The 23,783-nt window shown below is 49.3% G+C and overlaps 1 protein-coding gene across 1 annotated transcript in view; it reads right to left on the bottom strand.

The window, feature by feature from the left end:
* The window catches only part of DNAJC5B (DnaJ heat shock protein family (Hsp40) member C5 beta), a gene marked incomplete at both ends in the record, with an annotated part of 29,921 nt that extends 12,760 nt beyond the window's left edge, over nucleotides 1-17,161 (bottom strand). Inside the window, one exon of the mRNA XM_084259979.1 lies at nucleotides 17,055-17,161. Within this exon, the coding sequence (XP_084116105.1) occupies nucleotides 17,055-17,161 (107 nt within the window). The remainder of the gene's footprint in view (nucleotides 1-17,054) is intronic.
* Between the last annotated feature and the right edge of the window lie 6,622 nt (nucleotides 17,162-23,783).

The raw sequence follows: 23,783 nt of genomic DNA on the forward strand, positions 1-23,783 counted from the left end.
TGCCCCAGTCCCTGGCACTATTCAGGGCAGGGCTTGGACAGGGCTTTGGGCAAGCCGGTCTAGTGGCGGGTGTCTCTGTCCATGGTGTGGGGCTTGGCACTAGATGACCTTTGAGGTCCCTTTGAACTCAAACCAGCCCATAGTCCCGTGATTCTATGAGTCTGTGATCGCAAGGCTACAATTCTGTGAGACAAGACCCTTGGAGGTGAAGCCTGGGCAGGGGATGGTTGTTCCAATCACTGGGGTTCTCAGGGACAACCTCCCTCAGGAGCGTGAGTGGGTGGTGGGGTATGAGATACCGAGGTTGATAGGAGTGACCAATTGGCTTTGGGTGCAGAGCATCCCTGTGCAGAGCTGGGTGCCTGGGACGGGAGAGGACCTCATGCAGAGGCCATGGGCAGGGGAATTAGCTCAAGTGGTAGAGCGCTCGCTTAGCATGTGAGAGGCAGCGGGATCGATGCCCGCATTCTCCAATGCTTTTCATTTCCCTTGGCTGGACACAGGGTCCTTTGCCAGGGCCCCAGGGGCTCTGTGGGGAGCATGCAGTGCACCCAGACAGCGATGAGCAGTAAAGATCCCATGGTATAAGAAGAGAGGGATGGTCAGGTTTTTGGGGGCCCTTCTTTTTCTGTGGGCCCAAGAGGTTCTGTGTGCCATGTAAGGCAAAAGGTGTTTTGTGCTGTCTAAGAAGAAGCATCCAGGTAGGGGGTGTGGTGTGAGAGCTGAAGAGTTGTCTGAGTGTGTGATGAAGGCAGGAGGTGTGGCAGGGCTGTCATTCCTTCGATAGCTCAGCTGGTAGAGCAGAGGACTGTAGGCTCCCTTGCACGGCCATCCTTAGGTCGCTGGTTCAACTCCGGCTCGAAGGAGTGCCCTTTTGGCTCTGCAACACATCCTGGGGCACCTCTGCCTGTTGCCCGGGCCTGTCTGGCTCCCCTTCCAGGGCTGCCCAGCCCTGAGCCCTTTGCTTTGCTGGGGAACAGCTGAAGGGGGCCTACGGAACAGCTGGAGATGGCCTCTTTGTCAGGGCCTGCGGTGAAAGGACCAGGGCCAATGGCTCGAAGTGGGAAGGCAGCAGCTTTAGATTCAATACAAGGACAGAATTCTTTACTGTGGGGGTGGTGAGACACTGGACCAGAATGCTCAGGGGCTTTTGTGGATGCCCCAGTCCCTGGCACTATTCAGGGCAGGGCTTGGACAGGGCTTTGGGCAAGCCGGTCTAGTGGCGGGTGTCCCTGCCCATTTTGTGGGTGTTGGCACTAGATGACTAGATGAGGCCCCTTCCAATTCAATCCAACCTATGTTCCATGATTCTATGAGTCTGTGATCGCAAGGCTACAATTCTGTGCGACAAGATCCTTGGAGGTGAAGCCTGGGGAGGGGATGGTTGTTCCAAGCACTGGGGTTCTCAGGGACAACCTCCCTCAGGAGCGTGAGTGGGTGGTGGGGTATGAGATACCGAGGTTGATAGGAGTGACCAATTGACTTTGGGTGCAGAGCATCCCTGTGCAGGGCTGGGTGCCTGGGATGGGAGAGGACCTCATGCAGAGGCCATGGGCAGGGGAATTAGCTCAAGTGGTAGAGCGCTCGCTTAGCATGTGAGAGGCAGCGGGATCGATGCCCGCATTCTCCAATGCTTTTCATTTCCCTTGGCTGGAAACAGGGCCCTTTGCCAGGGTCCCGAGGACTCTGTGGGGAGCACGTGGTGCACCCAGACAGCGATGAGCAGTAAAGATCCCATGGTATAAGAAGAGAGGGATGGTCAGCTTTTTGGGAGCTCTTCTTTTTCTGTGGGCCCAAGAGGTTCTGTGTGCTGTGGGTGTAAGGTAAAAGGTTGTCTTTTCCTGTCTGAGGAGAAGCATCCACGTGTGGGGAGTGGTGTGAGAGCTGAAGGGTTGTCTGAGTGTGTGATGAAGGCAGGAGGTGTGGCAGGGCTGTGGTTCCTTCGATAGCTCAGCTGGTAGAGCGGAGGACTGTAGGCTCTCTTGCACGGCCATCCTTAGGTCGCTGGTTCAACTCCGGCTCGAAGGAGTGCCCTTTTGGCTCTGCAACACATCCTGCAGAAACTTTGTCTCCTCACCAGAAAATTACACACTTGAGCTAGCACTGAGGAGCTTGTAATGGAGCAGCTGATGCCAAAAGAGCTGGTTGGAGGAAAGTGGGAGATCTACGGAACCTTTCATCTCAGTCATGATGTGGAAAGGAAGTTCCATGGACCACTGCAAGGACCTGGTATTTCAAGGGGTCTACTGACATCCAAATGTCATGGCCAGGCTCAGCATCAGCAGGCACCATGGGCAAGCAAGGGCCAAGCTGCAGTCCCAGAGCAGAGCTCTGAGCAGGTCAAAAAGGGAAAGATTTTCAATTTCCATGTATTATCTCCTGTGCAAATGACAGCCAACCCCTACTAAGACATACTGAGGTATGTGCATGCAAAGAAAATTCAGCACACCAAGTTGTTTCTAGTCTGAGAAAGCCAAATACATGTGGTCCTTGGGAAGCCCTCGGGTTAGTTTGATGCTTGACCTTGAGCAAGGGTTTGTCAGGGGCCACGTACCTGAGGTATGTAGAGGGAGACTGGGAGTTACTGCCATTGGATGAAGAGCAGCCACGGCCAGAGCTGGGTGCCTGGGACGGGAGAGGACCTCATGCAGAGGCCATGGGCAGGGGAATTAGCTCAAGTGGTAGAGCGCTCGCTTAGCATGTGAGAGGCAGCGGGATCGATGCCCGCATTCTCCAATGCTTTTCATTTCCCTTGGCTGGACACAGGGTCCTTTGCCAGGGTCCTGAGGGCTCTGTGGGGAGCATGCGGTGCACCCAGACAGCGATGAGCAGTAAAGATCCCATGGTATAAGAAGAGAGGGATGGTCAGGTTTTTGGGGGCCCTTCTTTTTCTGTGGGCCCAAGAGGTTCTGTGTGCCATGTAAGGCAAAAGGTGTTTTGTGCTGTCTAAGAAGAAGCATCCAGGTAGGGGGTGTGGTGTGAGAGCTGAAGAGTTGTCTGAGTGTGTGATGAAGGCAGGAGGTGTGGCAGGGCTGTCATTCCTTCGATAGCTCAGCTGGTAGAGCGGAGGACTGTAGGCTCCCTTGCACGGCCATCCTTAGGTCGCTGGTTCAACTCCGGCTCGAAGGAGTGCCCTTTTGGCTCTGCAACACATCCTGGGGCACCTCTGCCTGTTGCCCGGGCCTGTCTGGCTCCCCTTCCAGGGCTGCCCAGCCCTGAGCCCTTTGCTTTGCTGGGGAACAGCTGAAGGGGGCCTACGGAACAGCTGGAGATGGCCTCTTTGTCAGGGCCTGCGGTGAAAGGACCAGGGCCAATGGCTCGAAGTGGGAAGGCAGCAGCTTTAGATTCAATACAAGGACAGAACTCTTTACTGTGGGGGTGGTGAGACACTGGACCAGAATACCCAGGGCCTTTGTGGATGCCCCAGTCCCTGGCACTATTCAGGGCAGGGCTTGGACAGGGTTTTGGACAACCAATTCTAGTGGCAGGTGTCCCAACCCATGGTTTGGGGGTTGCCACTAGATGATGTTTGAGGCCCCTTCCAATTCAATCCAATCTACTGTTCCATGATTCTATGAGTCTGTGATCGCAAGGCTACAATTCTGTGAGACAGGACTGTTGGACTTGAAGCCTGGGCAGGGGATTGTGGTCCTGAGCACTGGGGTTCTCAGGGACAACCTCCCTCAGGAGCGTGAGTGGGTGGTGGGGTGTGAGATATCGAGGTTGATAGCAGTGACCAATTGGCTTTGGGTGCAGAGCATCCCTGTGCAGAGCTGGGTGCCTGGGATGGGAGAGGACCTCATGCAGAGGCCATGGGCAGGGGAATTAGCTCAAGTGGTAGAGCGCTCGCTTAGCATGTGAGAGGCAGCGGGATCGATGCCCGCATTCTCCAATGCTTTTCGTTCCCCTTGCCTGCACACTGGGCCCTTTGCTGGGGCCCCAGGGGCTCTGATGGGCTCTGGCTGGCTCACGGTGCACATGGGCTGTGTAGAGGAGGATGACTTCCCACTCTGTATGTCCAGCAGCACATTCTGCTGTGTGGCTAGAGGGGAGAGAGTTCCCCTACACCTTTTCTCAGCTCTTTGTTGATGGCCCCTAGAATGATGTTCCCAGCTTAAGGCCCTTACATAGAAGAGAGAGTCTGACTGCATGGTGTGACCTCATTACAAGGGCACCAGGATGGCTGGCTGGAGGCGCAGATGCCCCATGACGAGAGGCCAATGAATGTGGGTTGGCCCAGATCCTGGAGAAGAGAGAGCTTTTTGGGGAGCTGAGTGTCAGCTTTCAAATAGATGCTTCTCAGGAGGTTTTTAGTTCAACAGTTGTTCCTTTTAGTGGGGCAACTGGCAGAGGAATACATAAGGGCAGGTCCCAGCCGAAGTGAGACAGCGAGACAAGTTCCAAGCTTTATCCCTCTCGGACAGACAGGCAGGAGAAGAAGGGTGCCCAGGGGGCTGTGCAGTCTCCATGCTTGGAGATGGTCTTGAGCGAGCTGGTGTGATGCCCAAGCTCAGGCTGCTTGGAGGAGGTTTGAGTAGTGATGTCCTGAGCTCTCAGCCAAGCTGTCACCTTTCACTGCTCCACCTGTGAGGCTCATGTGGGATAGGTCTCAGCCTTTCCATCAGTAGCCCTGCTGGTAGTGCAGAGGAGTGCAGGCTCTCTTGCATGGCTCCTTTCCATCTCTCCTATGCGAGTAAATTGCCCCAACAGGCGTGATGACCCTAGCAGCAGCCTTTGGTGGGATCTCCACGCCCACCCTTGGATTCGGGAGCTGTCTTTGTGTTCAGCTCCGGGCCTTTGCTCTTGTCCCCAGGCTACATGGCAGGAGTCCTACTCGGCTATGCCACTGGCTGTGGCCAGCCACAGAGACGCTGGATGCAGGTGCTGAGGTGCTGACAGATGCTGTGGCTGGACTTGATGCCTGGTTCACCAGTAGTGACCTGCCTGGCACTGGTGGGATGTGAATGGCATTCGGCAGGTGTGGGCACTTCCTGGCATGCTGTTGTGCCTGAGGCTGACTGAGATGCCAGCGCCTTCTTGTCTGGGCACTCGCTTGGAGCAAGGCCCCCTGGGTAGGTGTGCCCCTGCCAGCTGTTGTGGGACTGAGGGGTTATGAGTCATGTGGGTTGTCTTGCTGTCTAAGGAGAAGCGTCCAGGTATGGGGAGTGGTGTGAGAGCTGAAGGGTTGTCTGAGTGTGTGATGAAGGCAGGAGGTGTGGCAGGGCTGTCATTCCTTCGATAGCTCAGCTGGTAGAGCGGAGGACTGTAGGCTCCCTTGCACAGCCATCCTTAGGTCGCTGGTTCAACTCCGGCTCGAAGGAGTGCCCTTTTGGCTCTGCAACACATCCTGGGGCACCTCTGCCCTTTGGCCCGGGCCTGCCTGGCTCCCCTTCCAGGGCTGCCCAGCCCTGAGCCCTTTGCTTTGCTGGGGAACAGATGAAGGGGGCCTACAGAACAGCTGGAGACGGCCTCTTTGTCAGGGCCTGCGGTGAAAGGACCAGGGCCAATGGCTCAAAGTGGGAAGGCAGCAGCTTTAGATTCAATACAAGGACAGAATTCTTTACTGTGGGGGTGGTGAGACACTGGACCCAGCTGCCCAGGGCCTTTGTGGTTGCCCCAGTCCCTGGCACTATTCAGGGCAGGGCTTGGACAGGGCTTTGTGCAGCCTGGTCTAGTGGCAAGTGTCCCTGCCCATTTTGTGGGTGTTGGCACTAGATGACTAGATGAGGCCCCTTCCAATTCAATCCAGCCTACTGTTCCATGATTCTAGGAGTCTGTGATCGCAAGGTTACAATTCTGTGAGACAAGGCCCTTGGAGGTGAAGCCTGGGCAGGGGATGATGGTCCCAAGCACTGGGGTTCTCATTTGCAACCTCTCTCAAGAGCATGAGTGGGTGGTGGGGAATGTCATACCAAGGCTGATAGGAGAGACTGAGTGGCTTTGGGTGAAGAGCAGCCACGGACAGAGCTGGGTGCCTGGGATGGGAGAGGACCTCATGCAGAGGCCATGGGCAGGGGAATTAGCTCAAGTGGTAGAGCGCTCGCTTAGCATGTGAGAGGCAGCGGGATCGATGCCCGCATTCTCCAACGCTTTTCATTTCCCTTTGCTGGACACAGGGCCCTTTCCAGGGTCATGACGGCTCTGTGGGGAGCATGCGGTGCACCCAGACAGTGATGAGCAGGTGTCCTGGTTTTGGTCAGGATGGAGTTAACTTCTTTTGTAGCAGCGGGTGGAATGCCGTGTTTGAGAGTTAGGATGGAAGCAATGCTGATAATACCCTGATGTTTTTAGTTGTTGTCAAACTGTCAAGGACTTTTTCAGTTCTTCATATTTCTCTATTCATGAGAAAGGAGGGGACGAAGCCAGGACAGGTGACCCAAACTGGCCAAAGAGAGTATTCCCTGCCAATTACGTCATGCTCAGTATAAAGGGGGGCTGATGGGAGGGGGAGCGGGCGCCTTCAGGACACGCGGTTCTGTCGGGACGGTCGGGTTCTGGGACGGCTCTGGGTGGCACGGCCTGAGTTGTGGATTCGGTGAGAAACTGCATTGTGTATCGACAGCTTCATAGATTTTGTGCTCTAAACTCCTGTTAGCATTGTTGTATTTTATCTTTCTGCTATTCTAGTAAACTATCCTTACCCCAACCCACGGGCCTTTTGGTTTCTTGGTTCTGGGTTGTTATTTTCCCCTTCCTTTTCCTATCCCTTCCCTCACCCTCCGCCCCCTTCTCCCCCTCTTCTTTTCCTTTAAAAAGCAGGCAGCTGCGTGGATCTCGGCTCTCAGCCAGGGTAAAACGATGACACCAGTAAAGATCCTGTGGTGTAAGAAGAGAGGGATGGACAGGTTTTTGGGGCCCTTCTTTTTCTGCGGGGCCTGAGAGGTTCTGATTACCATGGGTGTAAGGCAAAATGTTGTACTTTGCTATCTGAGGAGAAGCGTCTAGGTGTGGGGTGTGGTGTGAGAGCTGAAGGGTTGTCTGAGTGTGTGATGAAGGCAGGAGGTGTGGCAGGGCTGTGGTTCCTTCGATAGCTCAGCTGGTAGAGCGGAGGACTGTAGGCTCCCTTGCACGGCCATCCTTAGGTCGCTGGTTCAACTCCGGCTCGAAGGAGTGCCCTTTTGGCTCTGCAACACATCCTGGGGCACCTCTGCCCTTTGCCTGGGCCTGCCTGGCTCCCCTTCCAGGGCTGCCCAGCCCTGAGCCCTTTGCTTTGCTGGGGAACAGATGAAGGGGGCCTACGGAACAGCTGGAGATGGCCTCTTTGTCAGGGCCTGCGGTGAAAGGACCAGGGCCAATGGCTCGAAGTGGGAAGGCAGCAGCTTTAGATTCAATACAAGGACAGAATTCTTTACTGTGGGGGTGGTGAGACACTGGACCCGGCTGCCCAGGGGCTTTGTGGATGCCCCAGTCCCTGGCACTATTCAGGGCAGTGCTTGGACAGGGCTTTGGGCAAGCTGGTCTAGTGGCGGGTGTCTCTGTCCATGGTGTGGGGCTTGGCACTAGATGACCTTTGAGGTCCCTTTGAACTCAAACCAGCCCATAGTCCCGTGATTCTATGAGTCTGTGATCGCAAGGCTACAATTCTGTGAGACAAGACCCTTGGAGGTGAAGCCTGGGCAGGGGATGGTTGTTCCAATCACTGGGGTTCTCAGGGACAACCTCCCTCAGGAGCGTGAGTGGGTGGTGGGGTATGAGATACCGAGGTTGATAGCAGTGACCAATTGGCTTTGGGTGCAGAGCATCCCTGTGCAGGGCTGGGTGCCTGGGACGGGAGAGGACCTCATGCAGAGGCCATGGGCAGGGGAATTAGCTCAAGTGGTAGAGCGCTCGCTTAGCATGTGAGAGGCAGCGGGATCGATGCCTGCATTCTCCAACGCTTTTCATTTCCCTTTGCTGGACACAGGGCCCTTTCCAGGGTCATGACGGCTCTGTGGGGAGCATGCGGTGCACCCAGACAGTGATGAGCAGGTGTCCTGGTTTTGGTCAGGATGGAGTTAACTTCTTTTGTAGCAGCGGGTGGAATGCCGTGTTTGAGAGTTAGGATGGAAGCAATGCTGATAATACCCTGATGTTTTTAGTTGTTGTCAAGCAGTCAAGGACTTTTTCAGTTCTTCATATTTCTCTATTCATGAGAAAGGAGGGGACGAAGCCAGGACAGGTGACCCAAACTGGCCAAAGAGAGTATTCCCTGCCAATTACGTCATGCTCAGTATAAAGGGGGGCTGATGGGAGGGGGAGCGGGCGCCTTCAGGACACGCGGTTCTGTCGGGACGGTCGGGTTCTGGGACGGCTCTGGGTGGCACGGCCTGAGTTGTGGGTTCGGTGAGAAACTGCATTGTGTATCAACAGCTTCATAGATTTTGTGCTCTAAACTCCTGTTAGCATTGTTGTATTTTATCTTTCTGCTATTCTAGTAAACTATCCTTACCCCAACCCACGGGCCTTTTGGTTTCTTGGTTCTGGGTTGTTATTTTCCCCTTCCTTTTCCTATCCCTTCCCTCACCCTCCGCCCCCTTCTCCCCCTCTTCTTTTCCTTTAAAAAGCAGGCAGCTGCGTGGATCTCGGCTCTCAGCCAGGGTAAAACGATGACACCAGTAAAGATCCTGTGGTGTAAGAAGAGAGGGATGGGTGTAAGGCAAAATGTTGTACTTTGCTATCTGAGGAGAAGCGTCTAGGTGTGGGGTGTGGTGTGAGAGCTGAAGGGTTGTCTGAGTGTGTGATGAAGGCAGGAGGTGTGGCAGGGCTGTGGTTCCTTCGATAGCTCAGCTGGTAGAGCGGAGGACTGTAGGCTCCCTTGCACAGCCATCCTTAGGTCGCTGGTTCAACTCCGGCTCGAAGGAGTGCCCTTTTGGCTCTGCAACACATCCTATGGAACCTTTGTCTCCTCACCAGAAAATTACACGCTGAGCTAGCACTGATGTGGCTGTAATGGAGCACCTGATGCCAAAAGACCTCATGGAACCTTTGATCTCAGTCATGAATTAGAGAGGAAGCTCTGTGGACCAACTGCAAGGAGATGCAATTTCAAGGGGTCTACTGACATCCAAATGTCATGGCCAGGCTCTGCATCAGCGGGCACCGTGGGCAAGCAAAGGCCAAGCTGCAGTCCCAGAGCAGGGACTCTCATAAGGTGGGAAAGTAGTAAAGTTTCTTCTTCCACGTATGTCCTGTGCAAATGATGGCCAAGCCTTACTAAGACGTACTGAGGTATGTTCATGCAAGGAAAATGCAGCACACCCAGTTGTTTTGAGGTTCAGAAAGTCAAATGCACGTGGTCTTTTTGAAGCCCTCAGGGGATTTTGATTCTTGACCTTGAGCAATGGGTTGTCAGGGGCCACGTACCTGAGGTATGTAGGGGGAGAGTGGGGAGGGGGAGTGGAATGAGGTCATTGGGAGGTGCTGGCTTTGGGTGCAGAGCATCCCTGAGCAGAGCTGGGTGCCTGGGACAGGAGAGGACCTCATGCAGAGGCCATGGGCAGGGGAATTAGCTCAAGTGGTAGAGCGCTCGCTTAGCATGTGAGAGGCAGTGGGATCGATGCCCGCATTCTCCAATGCTTTTCATTTCCCTTGGCTGGACACAGGGCCCTTTGCCAGGGTCCCGAGGGCTCTGTGGGGAGCATGTGGTGCACCCAGACAGCGATGAGCAGTAAAGTCCGTTGGTGTAAGAAGACAGGAATGGTCAGTTTTTTGGGAGCTCTTCTTTTTCTGTGGGCCCAAGAGGTTCTGTGTGCCGTGGGTGTAAGGTAAAAGGTTGTCTTTTCCTGTCTGAGGAGAAGCGTCCAGGTATGGGGTGTGGTGTGAGAGGTGAAGGGTTGTCTGAGTGTGTGATGAAGGCAGGAGGTGTGGCAGGGCTGTGGTTCCTTCGATAGCTCAGCTGGTAGAGCGGAGGACTGTAGGCTCCCTTGCACGGCCATCCTTAGGTCGCTGGTTCAACTCCGGCTCGAAGGAGTGCCCTTTTGGCTCTGCAACACATCCTATGGAACCTTTGTCTCCTCACCAGAAAATTACACTCTGAGCTAGGGCTGAGGAGGTCGTAATGGAGCAGCTGATGCCAAAAGACCCCATGGAACCTTTGATCTCAGTCATGAATTAGAAAGGAAGCTCTGTGGGCCAACTGCAAGGAGATGCCATTTCAAGGGGTCTACTGACATCCAAATGTCATGGCCAGGCTCAGCATAAGTAGCGAACATGGGCAAACAAAGGCCAAGCTGCAGTCCCAGAGCAGGGACTCTCAGAATGTAGAAAAGGGAAAGAGTCTCCTCTTCCACGTATGTCCTGTGAAAATGACGGCCAGCTCCTTCTAAGTGATTCAGTGAAATGTATTCCTGCTGAATAGTTAGATGTATGTGTAGCTTAAGAGACAATTAATATAACTTCAATATAAGAATTTTCATGTTTTGAAGAACAGATTAATTTTGGATTTTATTAGAATATGGCTGACAACTGCGTGAACTGCTTTGTAAGAGCTGCTGGAAAATTTAGCCATAACAGCGCAACAGCCTTGAAGAAAAAGTAGTAAGAATTTGTGTGGTTTAGAATAGACAGAATTTGTGTGTTTTAAGAATAGATTCATTTTGGATTTTAGCAGAATTTGGCTGTAACTGTGTATGCTGTTTCATGAAAGTGGCTACAAAACTCAGCCATAACAGTGTAACAGCCTTGAAACTAAAGAAAGGGAAGATAGGGGAGTCATAAATAATGAGACTAACAACCAATTAAGAGACAGAATATATCTTGTTTTCAGTTAAAAGGGGTTCCTAAACAGTTTGTGCAGGAATGTGGTTTTGAGCTCAGGTAACCTTGGAGAAGAAACGTAAAGAGCATGCGCTGAGAGAGAGGAAGACATCCAGGCTTCATCCCTGAAGACCACTGGAAGACCACCTGACTGTCACTGAGCATGCTCTATCTGGGAGGAGATAATGTAAATTACTTCCTGGGAATAATTTGCATAACCCTGCTTTTTCTTAGAAATTATAATGAATATGTATAGTTAATCTGTATCAATATGAGAAATTTGGCTGTAATCAGGGCACATATTTGGAGGAGCGATCCTCTGTGTGCCCAGACCTGCAATAAAGACTACCTACTTAATGGTCACCAAGGCTATAGAATTTTGATTCTGGATTTCCAAGGCATCATAAAACATATTGTGGTATGTTCATGCAAGGAAAATGCAGCACACCAAGTTGTTTTGAGGTTCAGAAAGCCAAATGCACGTGGTCTTTTTGAAGCCCTCAGGGGATTTTGATTCTAAACCTTGAGCAATGGGTTGTCGGGGACCACATACCTGAGGTATGTAGGGGTAGAGCGGGGAGGGAGAGTGAAATGAGGTCATGGGGAGGTGCTGGCTTTGGGTGCAGAGCATCCCTGTGCAGGGCTGGGTGCCTGGGACGGGAGAGGACCTCATGCAGAGGCCATGGGCAGGGGAATTAGCTCAAGTGGTAGAGCGCTCGCTTAGCATGTGAGAGGCAGCGGGATCGATGCCCGCATTCTCCAATGCTTTTCATTTCCCTTTGCAGGACACAGGGCCCTTTGCCAGGGTCCCAAGGGCTATGTGGGGAGCACGCAGTGCACCCAGACAGCGATGAGCAGTAAAGATCCCATGGTGTAAGAAGACAGGAATGTTCAGTTTTTTGGGGCCCTTCTTTTTCTGTGGGCCCAAGAGGTTCTGTGTGCCGTGGGTGTAAGGCAAAAGGTTGTCTTTTCCTGTCTGAGAAGCATCCACATATGGGGCGTGGTGTGCGAGCTGAAGGGTTGTTTGAGTGTGTGATGAAGGCAGGAGGTGTGACAGGGCTGTGATTCCTTCAATAGCTCAGCTGGTGGAGCGGAGGACTGTAGGCTCCCTTGCACAGCCATCCTTAGGTCGCTGGTTCAACTCCGGCTCGAAGGAGTGCCCTTTTGGCTCTGCAACACATCCTGCAGAACCTTTGTCTCCTCACCAGAAAATTACACACTGAGCTAGGGCTGATGAGCTCGTAATGCAGCAGCTGATGCCAAAAGAACTGGCTGAAGGAAAGTAGAAGATCTACGGAACCTTTCATCTCAGTCATGATGTGGAAAGGAAGTTCCATGGACCACTGCAAGGACCTGGTATTTCTGGGGGTCTACTGACATCCAAATGTCATGGCCAGGCTCAGCATCAGCGGGCACCATGGGCAAGCAAAGGCCAAGCTGCAGTCCCAGAGCAGGGACCCTCATAAGGTAGGAAAGTGGTCAAGTTTCTTCTTCCACATATGTCCTGTGCAAATGATGGCCAAGCCCTACTAAGACGTACTGAGGTATGTTCATGCAAGGAAAATGCAGCACACCAAGTTGTTTTGAGGTTCAGAAAGCCAAATGCACGTGGTCTTTTTGAAGCCCTCAGGGGATTTTGATTCTTGACCTTGAGCAATGGGTTGTCAGGGGCCACGTACCTGAGGTATGTAGGGGTAGAGCGGGGAGGGGGAGTGGAATGAGGTCATTGGGAGGTGCTGGCTTTGGGTGCAGAGCATCCCTGTGCAGGGCTGGGTGCCTGGGATGGGAGAGGACATCGTGCAGAGGCCATGGTCAGGGGAATTAGCTCAAGTGGTAGAGCGCTCGCTTAGCATGTGAGAGGCAGCGGGATCGATGCCCGCATTCTCCAATGCTTTTCATTTCCCTTTGCTGGACAAAGGGCCCTTTGCCAGGGTCCCGAGGGCTCTGTGGGGAGCATGTGGTGCACCCAGACAGTGATGAGCAGTAAAGATCCCGTGGTGAAACAAGAGAGGGATGGTCAGTTTTTTGGGGCCCTTCTTTTTCTGTGGACCCTGAGAGGTTCTGTGTGCCGTGGGTGTAAGGTAAAAGGTTGTCTTTTGCTCTCTGAGGAGAAGCGTCCAGGTATGGGGAGTCATGTGGGAGCTGAAGTGTTGTCTGAGTGTGTGCAGAAGGCAGGAGGTGTGGCAGGGCTGTGGTTCCTTCGATAGCTCAGCTGGTAGAGCGGAGGACTGTAGGCTCCCTTGCACGGCCATCCTTAGGTCGCTGGTTCAACTCCGGCTCGAAGGAGTGCCCTTTTGGCTCTGCAACACATCCTGCAGAACCTTTGTCTCCTCACCAGAAAATTGCACACTGAGCTAGCGCTGATGTGGTTGTAATGGAGCACCTGATGCCAAAAGAACTGGCTGGTGGAAAGTAGGAGATCTACGGAACCTTTCATCTCAGTCATGATGTGGAAAGGAAGTTCCATGGACCACTGCAAGGACCTGGTATTTCAAGGGGTCTACTGACATCCAAATGTCATGGCCAGGCTCAGCATCAGCAGGCACCATGGACAAGCTGCAGTCCCAGAGCAGGGACTCTCATAAGGTAGGAAAGTGGTCGAGTTTCTTCTTCCACATATGTCCTGTGCAAATGATGGCCAAGCCCTACCAAGACGTACTGAGGTATGTTCATGCAAGGAAAATGCAGCACACCAAGTTGTTTTGAGGTTCAGAAAGTCAAATGCACGTGGTCTTTTTGAAGCCCTCAGGGGATTTTGATTCTTGACCTTGAGCAATGGGTTGTCAGGGGCCACGTACCTGAGGTATGTAGGGGGAGAGTGGGGAGGGGGAGTGGAATGAGGTCATTGGGAGGTGCTGGCTTTGGGTGCAGAGCATCCCTGAGCAGAGCTGGGTGCCTGGGACAGGAGAGGACCTCATGCAGAGGCCATGGGCAGGGGAATTAGCTCAAGTGGTAGAGCGCTCGCTTAGCATGTGAGAGGCAGTGGGATCGATGCCCGCATTCTCCAATGCTTTTCATTTCCCTTTGCAGGACACAGGGTCCTTTGCCAGGGTCCCGAGGGCTCTGTGGGAAGCACGTGGTGCATCCAGACAGCGATGAGCAGTAAAGATCCTGTGGTGAAACAAGAGAGGGATGATCAGGTTTTTTGGGCCCTTCTTTTTCTGTGGACCCTGAGAGGTTCTGTGTGCTGTGGGTGTAAGGCAAAAGGTTGTCTTTTGCTGTCTAAGGAGAAGCATCCAGGTATGGGTTGTGGTGTGAGAGCTGAAGGGTTGTCTGAGTGTGTGATGAAGGCAGGAGGTGTGGCAGGCCTGTGGTTCCTTCGATAGCTCAGCTGGTAGAGCGGAGGACTGTAGGCTCCCTTGCACGGCCATCCTTAGGTCGCTGGTTCAACTCCGGCTCGAAGGAGTGCCCTTTTGGCTCTGCAACACATCCTGGGGCACCTCTGCCTGTTGCCCGGGCCTGCCTGGCTCCCCTTCCAGGGCTGCCCAGCCCTGAGCCCTTTGCTTTGCTGGGGAACAGCTGAAGGGGGCCTATGGAACAGCTGGAGACTGCCTCTTTCTCAGGGCCTGCGGTGAAAGGACCAGAGCCAATGGCTCGAAGTGGGAAGGCAGCAGCTTTAGATTCAATGCAAGGACAGAATTCTTTACTGTGGTGGTGGTGAGACACTGGACCCGGCTGCCCAGGGGCATTGTGGATGCCCCAGTCCCTGGCACTATTCAGGGCAGGGCTTGGACAGGGCTTTGGGCAAGCCGGTCTACTGGCACGTGTCCCGACCCATGGTTTGGGGGCTGCTACTAGGTGATGTTTGAGGCCCCTTCCAATTCAATCCAACCTACTGTTCCATGATTCTATGAGTCTGTGATCGCAAGGCTACAATTCTGTGAGACAAGACCCTTCAAGGTGAAGCTTGGACAGTGGATGGTTGTCCCGAGCACTGGGGTTCTCAGGGACAACCTCCCTCAGGAGCATGAGTGGGTGGTGGGGTATGAGATACCGAGGTTGATAAGGAGTGACCAATTGGCTTTGGGTGCAGAGCATCCCTGTGCAGGGCTGGGTGCCTGGGACGGGAGAGGGTCTCGTGCAGCAGCCATGGGCTGGGGAATTAACTCAAGTGGTAGAGCGCTCGCTTAGCATGTGAGAGGCAGTGGGATCAATACCTGCATTCTCCAATGCTTTTCATTCGCCTTGTCTGGACACAGGTCTTTTTGCCTAGAGTACTGTTTTATTGTCTGCTCGGATCAGGGTAGCATCTCTTGCTGGATCAAAGAATAACCGAGGCCATTCACACAATATATGTAGATTCTTGTTCTTTTTTTTCTAGTCAATAATTGTATTTTGGGGTACTCCACATATTCTCATTTGTAATCCTGAATCTCCCATATGCAGTCTCTCATAGAGATGTCAGTGTACTTATTTCCATGTAAATATTTTCTTAAATTCAATCTTTTTTTAAGTTTTGAAAAACACATATAAAATGTGATATCTCTGCCTGTTACTTCCCTGTTAGACTTAAAAACAGAATTCAAATTACCATTTAAGGGTTTTTTTTTTGCAAAAAATGCCTTGTATTGGTAGGGTATTGAACATAAATAAACGTCCTTGAAGTTCTGCTGATTAGAATTGTGCGAGCTCTACTTGCTGATTTTTTGTGCCAAACTCCAAATAAAAGCACAGAGAGGTACCTCTGTCATGTTTATTAAAAAGTAAATTTTGCCCTGGGTTGTGGTAGTATGATTAATACTGACTTAATTAATAATGGCAGGAAATTCATAATCAGGTATTGCTGGTTTTATACCTTGTGCTAAAGATTACCAGTTCAGGAGCAGATTTTTGGATTAGCATAAATTAAAAGATAATTAAAGCAAATCTATGGGACTGACTCATCATTTTATCTTGCAAATATTTACAGCTACTCCATTAAAAGTCAATCCCTCTGACATTTCCACTTTAGTCAGAAGCAGCCCTTTTTTTTTTGCTGTAATTACTAATAAAGATGGATAAAACACCACTATCGGTTTTACCATAGATCACTGTGTAAATCATCCTTCTCCATGTTCAGCATTAAATATAGTTAATTCCTTTCTACATTCTTCCATGACAACTCTGTCCTTTGGGGATTAAAGAAGGCCTCCTTTTCATAAATTTAAATGTAAATGCAACAGGAAAGCGTAAAGATTGATACAGAAGATGGTTTCTACAGCCAGCGTGTACTACAGGGACAGAGAAGGTGCAAGTCATGAGTGAATTTGATACTGTAGTGAGTTTATCCCCCAGTGGTATAGTTATGCAAGACGACAGCATCATGAGATGTCACTAGTTTTCCCTCCACCTTGTGAAGTGTTTGATCATTCACTACTTCTCCTAACTCTACAGAATGTATGCCTTCAGGAGCAGAAACAAGAGAGACTCAATTTGTTCCAAACCACAGAGGACAGACTCCCAGCAACATCCAAACTAAACACAATGCAAGTTGATCTATTGCATAACTTCTTCTTTTTCTTTTTTTTCCCCCCAGTTCAAATATATTCTTGCATTTGATAGGAAAAGCAAGCTGGTTTAAAATTTGGCTGGTAATATGGTGCAACCAACACCACCCAGAGTGATGTTGTAATAAAACTTTTACTATGTTTATTAAACCTGTTATTACATGTGTGGCATATTTTGATGTCAAGAACAGAACATCTATTTCACTCCTGACATTTAGAGTTCTTTCTCTTTTTAATAGCAGCAGAACAGATTTAAGAGCAAATCAACCCATAAAGCCTTCTAGTCTTACTTCTAGGTCTTGTTACATTTCAACAATAAAATACTTTTCACCAGTTCTATAACTTGTGTTTGAGTACAACTTATCTTAAAATCCTCTCTTCTTTTTCAATAGAGGACCTACTGTTTCCTGTGCCAGTATGTTTTGGCAGTTGGTTACGCTTACTGTTAAAACCATGTGCCTCTTTTTCAGCTCAAATTGCTTTTTGATTCCAAGCACTGGTTTTGGTTATGCCCACCCTCATAAAGTGAAGGACTCTCTCACATCTAGCATCTTCCCCCTTCAAAGTTATTGCACACTATAATCAGATAACCTTGTCAGTTGTCTTCTTTTTTGACAAAGTCAGCTGCTCAAACTCCTTATGTTTCTTACTCTAGTTCTTGAATCATTATTAGAGCACTTTTCTGCACTGGCTTTCTCTCTTTCTTCTCTGAGAAGTATAATAGATTGTACCCAATAATGTCTACAGTGCAAGTACCTCAACAGGTTTTACCGTCATGACCATGCCAGATCACAGGCATTTTTAGACATGTTGCAAAGCACATATTTTACATACCTGTAGGACTTCTTAATCTCATCATGTGTAGCTCCCTTCTCTAGGGACAGGATTTCATATAATGCTTCCCCTGATGTTGACAAAGCACGTTGCCTTTGTTCAGCCATGTTAGCACTTCATTACCAAAGCTGTTAATGTAGAATAAAATTTAAAATAGCAGGCACTGCAAATATATATGGATAATATGTCTTGTTGGTAATCCTAATAGATTTTGAATAGTAAAAGGTTAAGAATATGTAAAAGCAAAACTAGAATAAAATTCCTCTAAACTATCCTCCATCTCTTGAGGTGTTTTAAAATTATTTGGGAAAATGGAAAAGCAAAAACCAAAGAACAGAAGCTTTTGTGTTAGGTGTCACTGTTCCTATTAAAGGTTTGATGTTGCTCTCACTGAAATTTCCTAATGCCTGCACATAGTATTTTAACCTAGTTTTAGTTGTGTGTTTTGGGTTTGCATGGCAGGGTTTTGGTAGCAGGGGGGCCACAGGGGTGAGTTCTGCAAAAAGCTGCTAGAAGCTTCCCCTAGGTCTGACAGAGCCAACACCAGCTGGCTCCAAGAGAGACTTGGTGCTGGCCAAGGCCCAGCCAATCAGTGATGGTGGTAGCACCTTTGGGATAGTATATTTAAGAAGGGGGACAAAAAGCCTAGTAGCAGCTTATGCAGCCAGAGAGAGGAGTGAGATGATCTGAGAAACTTCGTGGACACCAAGGTCAGTGAAGAAGGGGAGGAGGAGGTGCTTTAGGTGCTGGGGCAGAGATTGCCCTGCAGCCTGTGAAGAAGACCATGGTGAGGCAGGCTGTCCCTCTGCAGCCCATGGAAGATGATGGGGAGTAGAGATTCCACATGCAGCTAGTGGAGGACCCCATGCCAGAGCAGGTGGAGACCTCTAAAGGAGGCTGTGACCCCATGGAAAGCCCACAGTGGAGCAAGCTCCTGGCAGAACCTGTGGCTTTGTGGAGAGAGGGGCCCAAAATGGAGTAGGTTTGCTGGGGAAATTATGATCCTGTGGGGAAACCATGCTGGAGCAGTCTGGTCTTGAAGGACTGCACCCCATGGAAGGGACCCACGTTGGAGCAGTTTGTGAAGAACTGAAGCTCCCATGGGAAGGACTCATGTTGGAGAAGTTGGTGAAGGACTGTCTCCCATGACAGGGACCCTGTGCTGGAGCAGGGAAAGAGTGTGAGGAATCCTCCCCCTGGGGAGGAAGAAGCAGCAGAGACAACTCATGATGAACTAACTGCAACCCCCGTTCCCCATCCCCCTGTGCTGCTGTAGGTGGAGAAAGGAGAGAAATCAGGAGTGAAGTTCAGCCCAGGAAAATGGGAGGGATGGGGAGAGCTGTTTTAAGATTTGGTTTTATTTCTCATAATCCAACTCTGGTTTGATTGGTAATAAATTAGACTATTGTTTTCTAAGTTGAGTCTGTTTTGCCCATGACAGTAATTCGTGAGTGATCTCTCCCTGTCCTTATCTTGACCCACGAGCCTTTAATTATATTTTCTCTCCCCTGCCCAGCTGAGGAGGGGAGTGATAGAGTGGCTTTGGTGGGAACCTGGCCTCCAGCCAGGGTCATCCCACCACAGTGTGTTTCTTTACATCCATCTTTTCTAAGTCTTAGAAGAAAAACTGTACTGTTTTTTTAAGGCTGTTGGCTTCTTGTAGTTGGGTAAAAGCTTCACACCTAACACAACACAGCAGTGATTTTTTGCATTCTGAACACAGGGATCCAGATTCAGCCTAATTGATTTTGGCTGCCTATGATTAGTGATTAAGTCTGAAGCTTAGTCAAACTACCTCCTTATATTATCATCAGCCAGAACAGAATTACTTAGAGGACAACTGACCAAGCACTTTCTCCCTGTTACATCTCCAGCATGCTCAGGATGACTTAATTCCAAACTCATGTACCTGAGGACAGGTGGAATGAACCTGGTCCTAGGCAGTGAGACCAGATACCTCAGAATTGACCTCAGTATTATAAAGTAATTGTTTATGGCAAACTTATGCATGGGAAATGTTGTTATCAATCAGGGTCCTACCTCATTTGAGATACAAGACTTTGGGCTGAATCCATGAGCTTGCAATAAAGTTTAACAAGGTGCTCTTACACTGCAGATAAAGGCTAAGCACAGGCTGAGAGATTTAGTCCACTTCAGATCAATCGTTCGTTCCTTCTTTCATCACAGGGGCAAAGCAGACAAGTGATTCTCCACTGAGTGGCTCTACTACCTCCTTACAGTTCATAGTTCATCCTTCTGGATTTGAAGAACCAGATGTTTTTAAACTAGACCCAGCTAATGCTAGGCAATGGCATGAAGGAACTCATATAAACCGCAATCTAAACCACCAGGTATATAGATACCTGTTATTCCTAAGAGCAAGCTGCAAGCTCTTTGATGGCAGACTTGCCACAACAAAACTCTCACCACAACCTCTTTATTTCTTAGGGTGTTTTTCTTAGCCCCCTTCTCAAACATTGAGAAACGATCCCAGAAAACGTGAGCTCTAACCCCAGCCATAAGAAAAAATCGGAGAACCTGTTTTGTTAGATAAGACTACCCACTCTGCTATTTCACCCTTCTCACTGCTGAGCTAGAAACACTATCTTGCCATTGCTCATGTATTATTTACTAGGCCACATTTTGGTTCAGAAGCAGCCACGTAACACATTTAAGATCTTCAGCTTTCTTTCATACCAAAAAGAAAATAAAATACCATGTAAGTACACACAGAAATTTAATAAACTGAGTAACTCTGGCACATAGTATCTGAAAGACCTAAATTTATTCATATTTACTTTGGAGTTTTAATTTTCTAATAGGCTAAGACACAGTCTAAGGTCTTGTGATTTACTGGGAAAAAAAACCCTACTTTTAAGTGCTGTACACAAGTCATCAGCTAAATGGACCAACTGAACTTTCATTTTTAAAGTAACAAGAATGAAATGCTATACAAGCTTATAGATACTACTTTACAACCTGCAGTAGTTACAACGCTCCTAGTTAATAATGGTATCTCCAGAGCATATTTAACATAATCCTGGGATCGATCCTGATCACACTGGAATCATGCAGGGCACACCAAGCCTGCTGATGCACAAAGCAATGGTGGGCAACCTTGTGAAGTCAGAGATAGACAGGGTTATCTAAAAATTCTGTTACATGATGCTCTTTAGCTCCATGGCAGCCCTGGAGAATAAAATAAAGTTATAATGTTGGTTTTTTTTTTTCCTGAAGAACTAAAATGTCATGTAATTTGTGTTTTCTCATAAAATAATTTTAATAACCCAGTCAGCTATGGAAATTTAAGCTCACCACCCTATTCGGTGTTTTAGTGATTAATCACCTTGAAGGTTTAGCAACTGAAAGTTATGTCTTACTTATTTAAAGCAGTCCCATAAAATGCTAAAAGTACAATGACATTTTTCTAGAAAAAGTTATATTCCCCTCATTAAGGAAGATAGATTTAGTAGTTATGATTTAGTAGTAGAGGCATTCCTGATGCCTGAAATTACTTTAGAATCCTATTTTCAAGCCAGCTATTTTTGCTGCAGTAGAAGAGTCAAGAAAATACTGTTCTCTTTGTTGAATGACAATGAAATTTATTAAAAGACAATCCAAATTCTGATAGCAATTCCACACCTCCTAAGAGGATGGGACCCCAGTTAACTTCAACTTTTTCTGCACAAATTTTTAATAGCCAGGATTAACTGGTTTATCCAGGGGCTGTAATAATAACAATAAGCCCTTTTTTTCCCTACCATACCCCTCATTCATTTGGGTTTGCACTGAAAAATAAAGCAAGGGGAGTTAAGTAACATACCTGCTTCAAAAAGTGATGGAACACAGTCTGGCATGTACAAACTCACAACATTATCAGTTCAGGATCTTGAGGTCTTTATGCTGATATAATCCAAAGGGAAACAGGCGAGTGCCACCAGAAGCCCAGTTCCACAGAAGGCGGCTGCTGCTTTTCATCCTTCACAATCAAGGTTAAACAGGTCAGTGGAGTCTGATTACTCTTTTTGTTTGTTTGTCCAGTATCCCATTGGTTATCTCTCAGGAAGAGCTATGAAAGAACAAATAAAACATTCATGGGCCTAAAGGCTGATATATCCAAGAGTTAATGACACCAAAAAATATGGGACATCCACATATTTAGTTAGTTGTTCTTCTGTGCTTTATTCTTGACAGGATCTTGAGTTTGTCTTTTTTCATCACAAATGTATTAAAGTTGTTTAAAGCTGTAGCAGTCATGCTCAAAACTCCAGTTCTTTGAGACCAGCCATAGCTTAGGTTTACTATACAGCCTCTTCCAGAACACAAATAACTGAAGAGGTCCCTTTAGGACTCTTCCTGTGTTCTTGTAAATTTTCATATCAAAACAGATGTTGGGTGTCTTTTCTTACTTTAGTCGACCCTCTCTAAATTGTATAATGAAAAAGTCAGAAGAGCCATTCCTGTCCACTTGGAATAGAGGGCTGCAAATTCTAGAGACATAAAACCCCAATTACTCTAAGTATGTCATCATTGGAACCAAATACCAGTTCCAAATGATCTGGTTTTGCTGTGGGTTGACCTTGCCTGGCTGTTGGACCCCCACCCACCTGCTCTCTCACTCCCCTTCCTCAACAGAAAAGGAGGGGGAAATAAGATGAAAAGCTAATGGGTCCAGACAAAGACGGGGAGATCACTTGTTACCATCATGTTTTGCTACATGGGGGAAAGCTCAACTTAGGGAAAATTAATTTATTGCCAATTAAAATAGATTTGGATAGTGAGAAACAAAGACAAGAGTTAATGCCTTCCCCTCACCAGCCCATTTCTGGGCTCAACTTCATTCCATTCCCAACTCCCCTATGCCCTTGGTGGACAGGGAATGGGGGGCTGTGGTGAGCAGAGAGGAGCCGCTCCTCTCTGCTGCTCCTTCCTCCTTACACTTTTCTCCTGCTCCAGGATGTGTCCTTCCCAGACTGCTCCAGTGTGAGTGCTCCATAGGCCGTCTTTCTTGTCAGGAGAATCCACTCCTCCTGCATGGGCTTCTCTCCATGGACCACAGTTCCTTCAGGAAATATCCCTCATCTCTGGCATAGGGTAGATGGGCAGTAGCGTTGGTGCCCGCTCTGGCATCGTCCTCCTTTCCACAGCCTGCAGCAAAATACCTGTTCCATCATGGTCTTCCCCCCAGGATGCAGGGGAATCTCTGCTTGGGCACATGGAGCACCTCCTCCTCATCCTCATTCTCTGACTTCAGTGTTTGCAGCGCTGTCTCTCGCTACCATGCAGTGTTTTGGTCTTAAAAATGCTTTCCTGGAGGTGCCACCAGCTTGGCTGGTGGACTTATCTGTGTCCTGTGGTAGGTCTGTTGTGGAGCTGGCTGTGTCCAGCCCCTGACTTCCTCCCACAGGGGCCTCTCTACACCACCCTAGTACCTAAATCTTGCCACAGACACAGAGTACAGTTTTGTGTAGACTAAAGTCCTGCAAATGGAGTAATGGAGCCCCATAACCCAGTAAAGTCTGCTTTGGCAAGAGTCGGTGAGTTTGTGCTTAGATTCACCTGCCAGGCTGGAACCATAAATCCATTTTAGAAACCCTCAAGCATAATTAGTTATGATCATACAAAAGCCACTATTCTTGAAAAAGGAAGGAACAGTGTGACAGCTCATAAAAAAAAATTAAAAATTAAGTGGATGCTTTTTCCTGTGAAGCATGTGATTTTAATGTTTCTCTTGTTCTTTGGTATGGCCTTTAATTTCAAGGATGCCCTGAAATTTTAGCTTTTGATTGGGACAAGGCCTAACTTTGAGTGTTTTTCATAGGTGTTAGAAGTCAAAATACAACAGTCAAAATATCTTTTCCTGGACATTAACAACAGAGTAAGTACAGATAATTCTATTTGTTGCAGAGCTTCCCCTCCCTGGCAGTGTCCAAGGCCGGGCTGGATGGGGCTTTGGGCAGCCTGGTCTGGCGGGGGGTGTCCCTGCCCACGGGAAAGGGGTGGGAACTGGGTGATCTCTGCCCCAAACCCGTCTGTGGTTCTGTGATCCAGTAAACCGGATTGTTCAACCACCTTGCACGATCTCAGCCTTGGAAATGAGTTTATCCCTCTAACAAAAAGCGAACCCGAAGTGTGCTTTGGAAGGGTAAAGGAGAAATTAAGTGGTGGTGGAAGGCGGGGGCGGGTGGGGAGAAGGAAGAAAACAAAATCCTTTTGCGGTTACCCAAATCCTCTGCACTCAGGTGCTACACAGACGCTGTCAGCAGGGACCACGTCGCTCTGTTCGGCAGCCCCCTGGTCGGCCTCGCCCGCCAGTTCCGTGTGAGCACAGCTCCCTCTGGTGCCTCCGGCCGCCGCTGCTGCAGCCTCCGCCGCCTCCCTTGCGGCCGCTCCCTTGCCGCCTTCTGTTCGCTTGTTTGAAGGAAAATTTAACGCGATACCCGCAAAACCTCCCCCCCCCCCACCCCCTTCTCCTTTGAGGATTCTATATCCTACGCATATTGTCTCCCTCTACTCTGCCCTGGTCAGGCCCCACTTGGAGTATAAAAGAGACAGGGATCTCCTGGAGAGAGTCCAGAGAAGGGCTACGAAGATGATTAAGGGCCTGGAGCATCTCCCCAATGAGGAAAGGCTGAGTGAGCTGGGACTGTTCGGTCTTGAGAAGACTGAGAGGGGATCTGATCAATGTTTATAAATATATAAAGTGTGGGAGACAGAGGGAAATGGCCA

The sequence above is a fragment of the Gallinula chloropus genome (assembly GCF_964237585.1).
Source record: "Gallinula chloropus genome assembly, chromosome: 2".
Lineage (NCBI taxonomy): Eukaryota > Metazoa > Chordata > Aves > Gruiformes > Rallidae > Gallinula > Gallinula chloropus.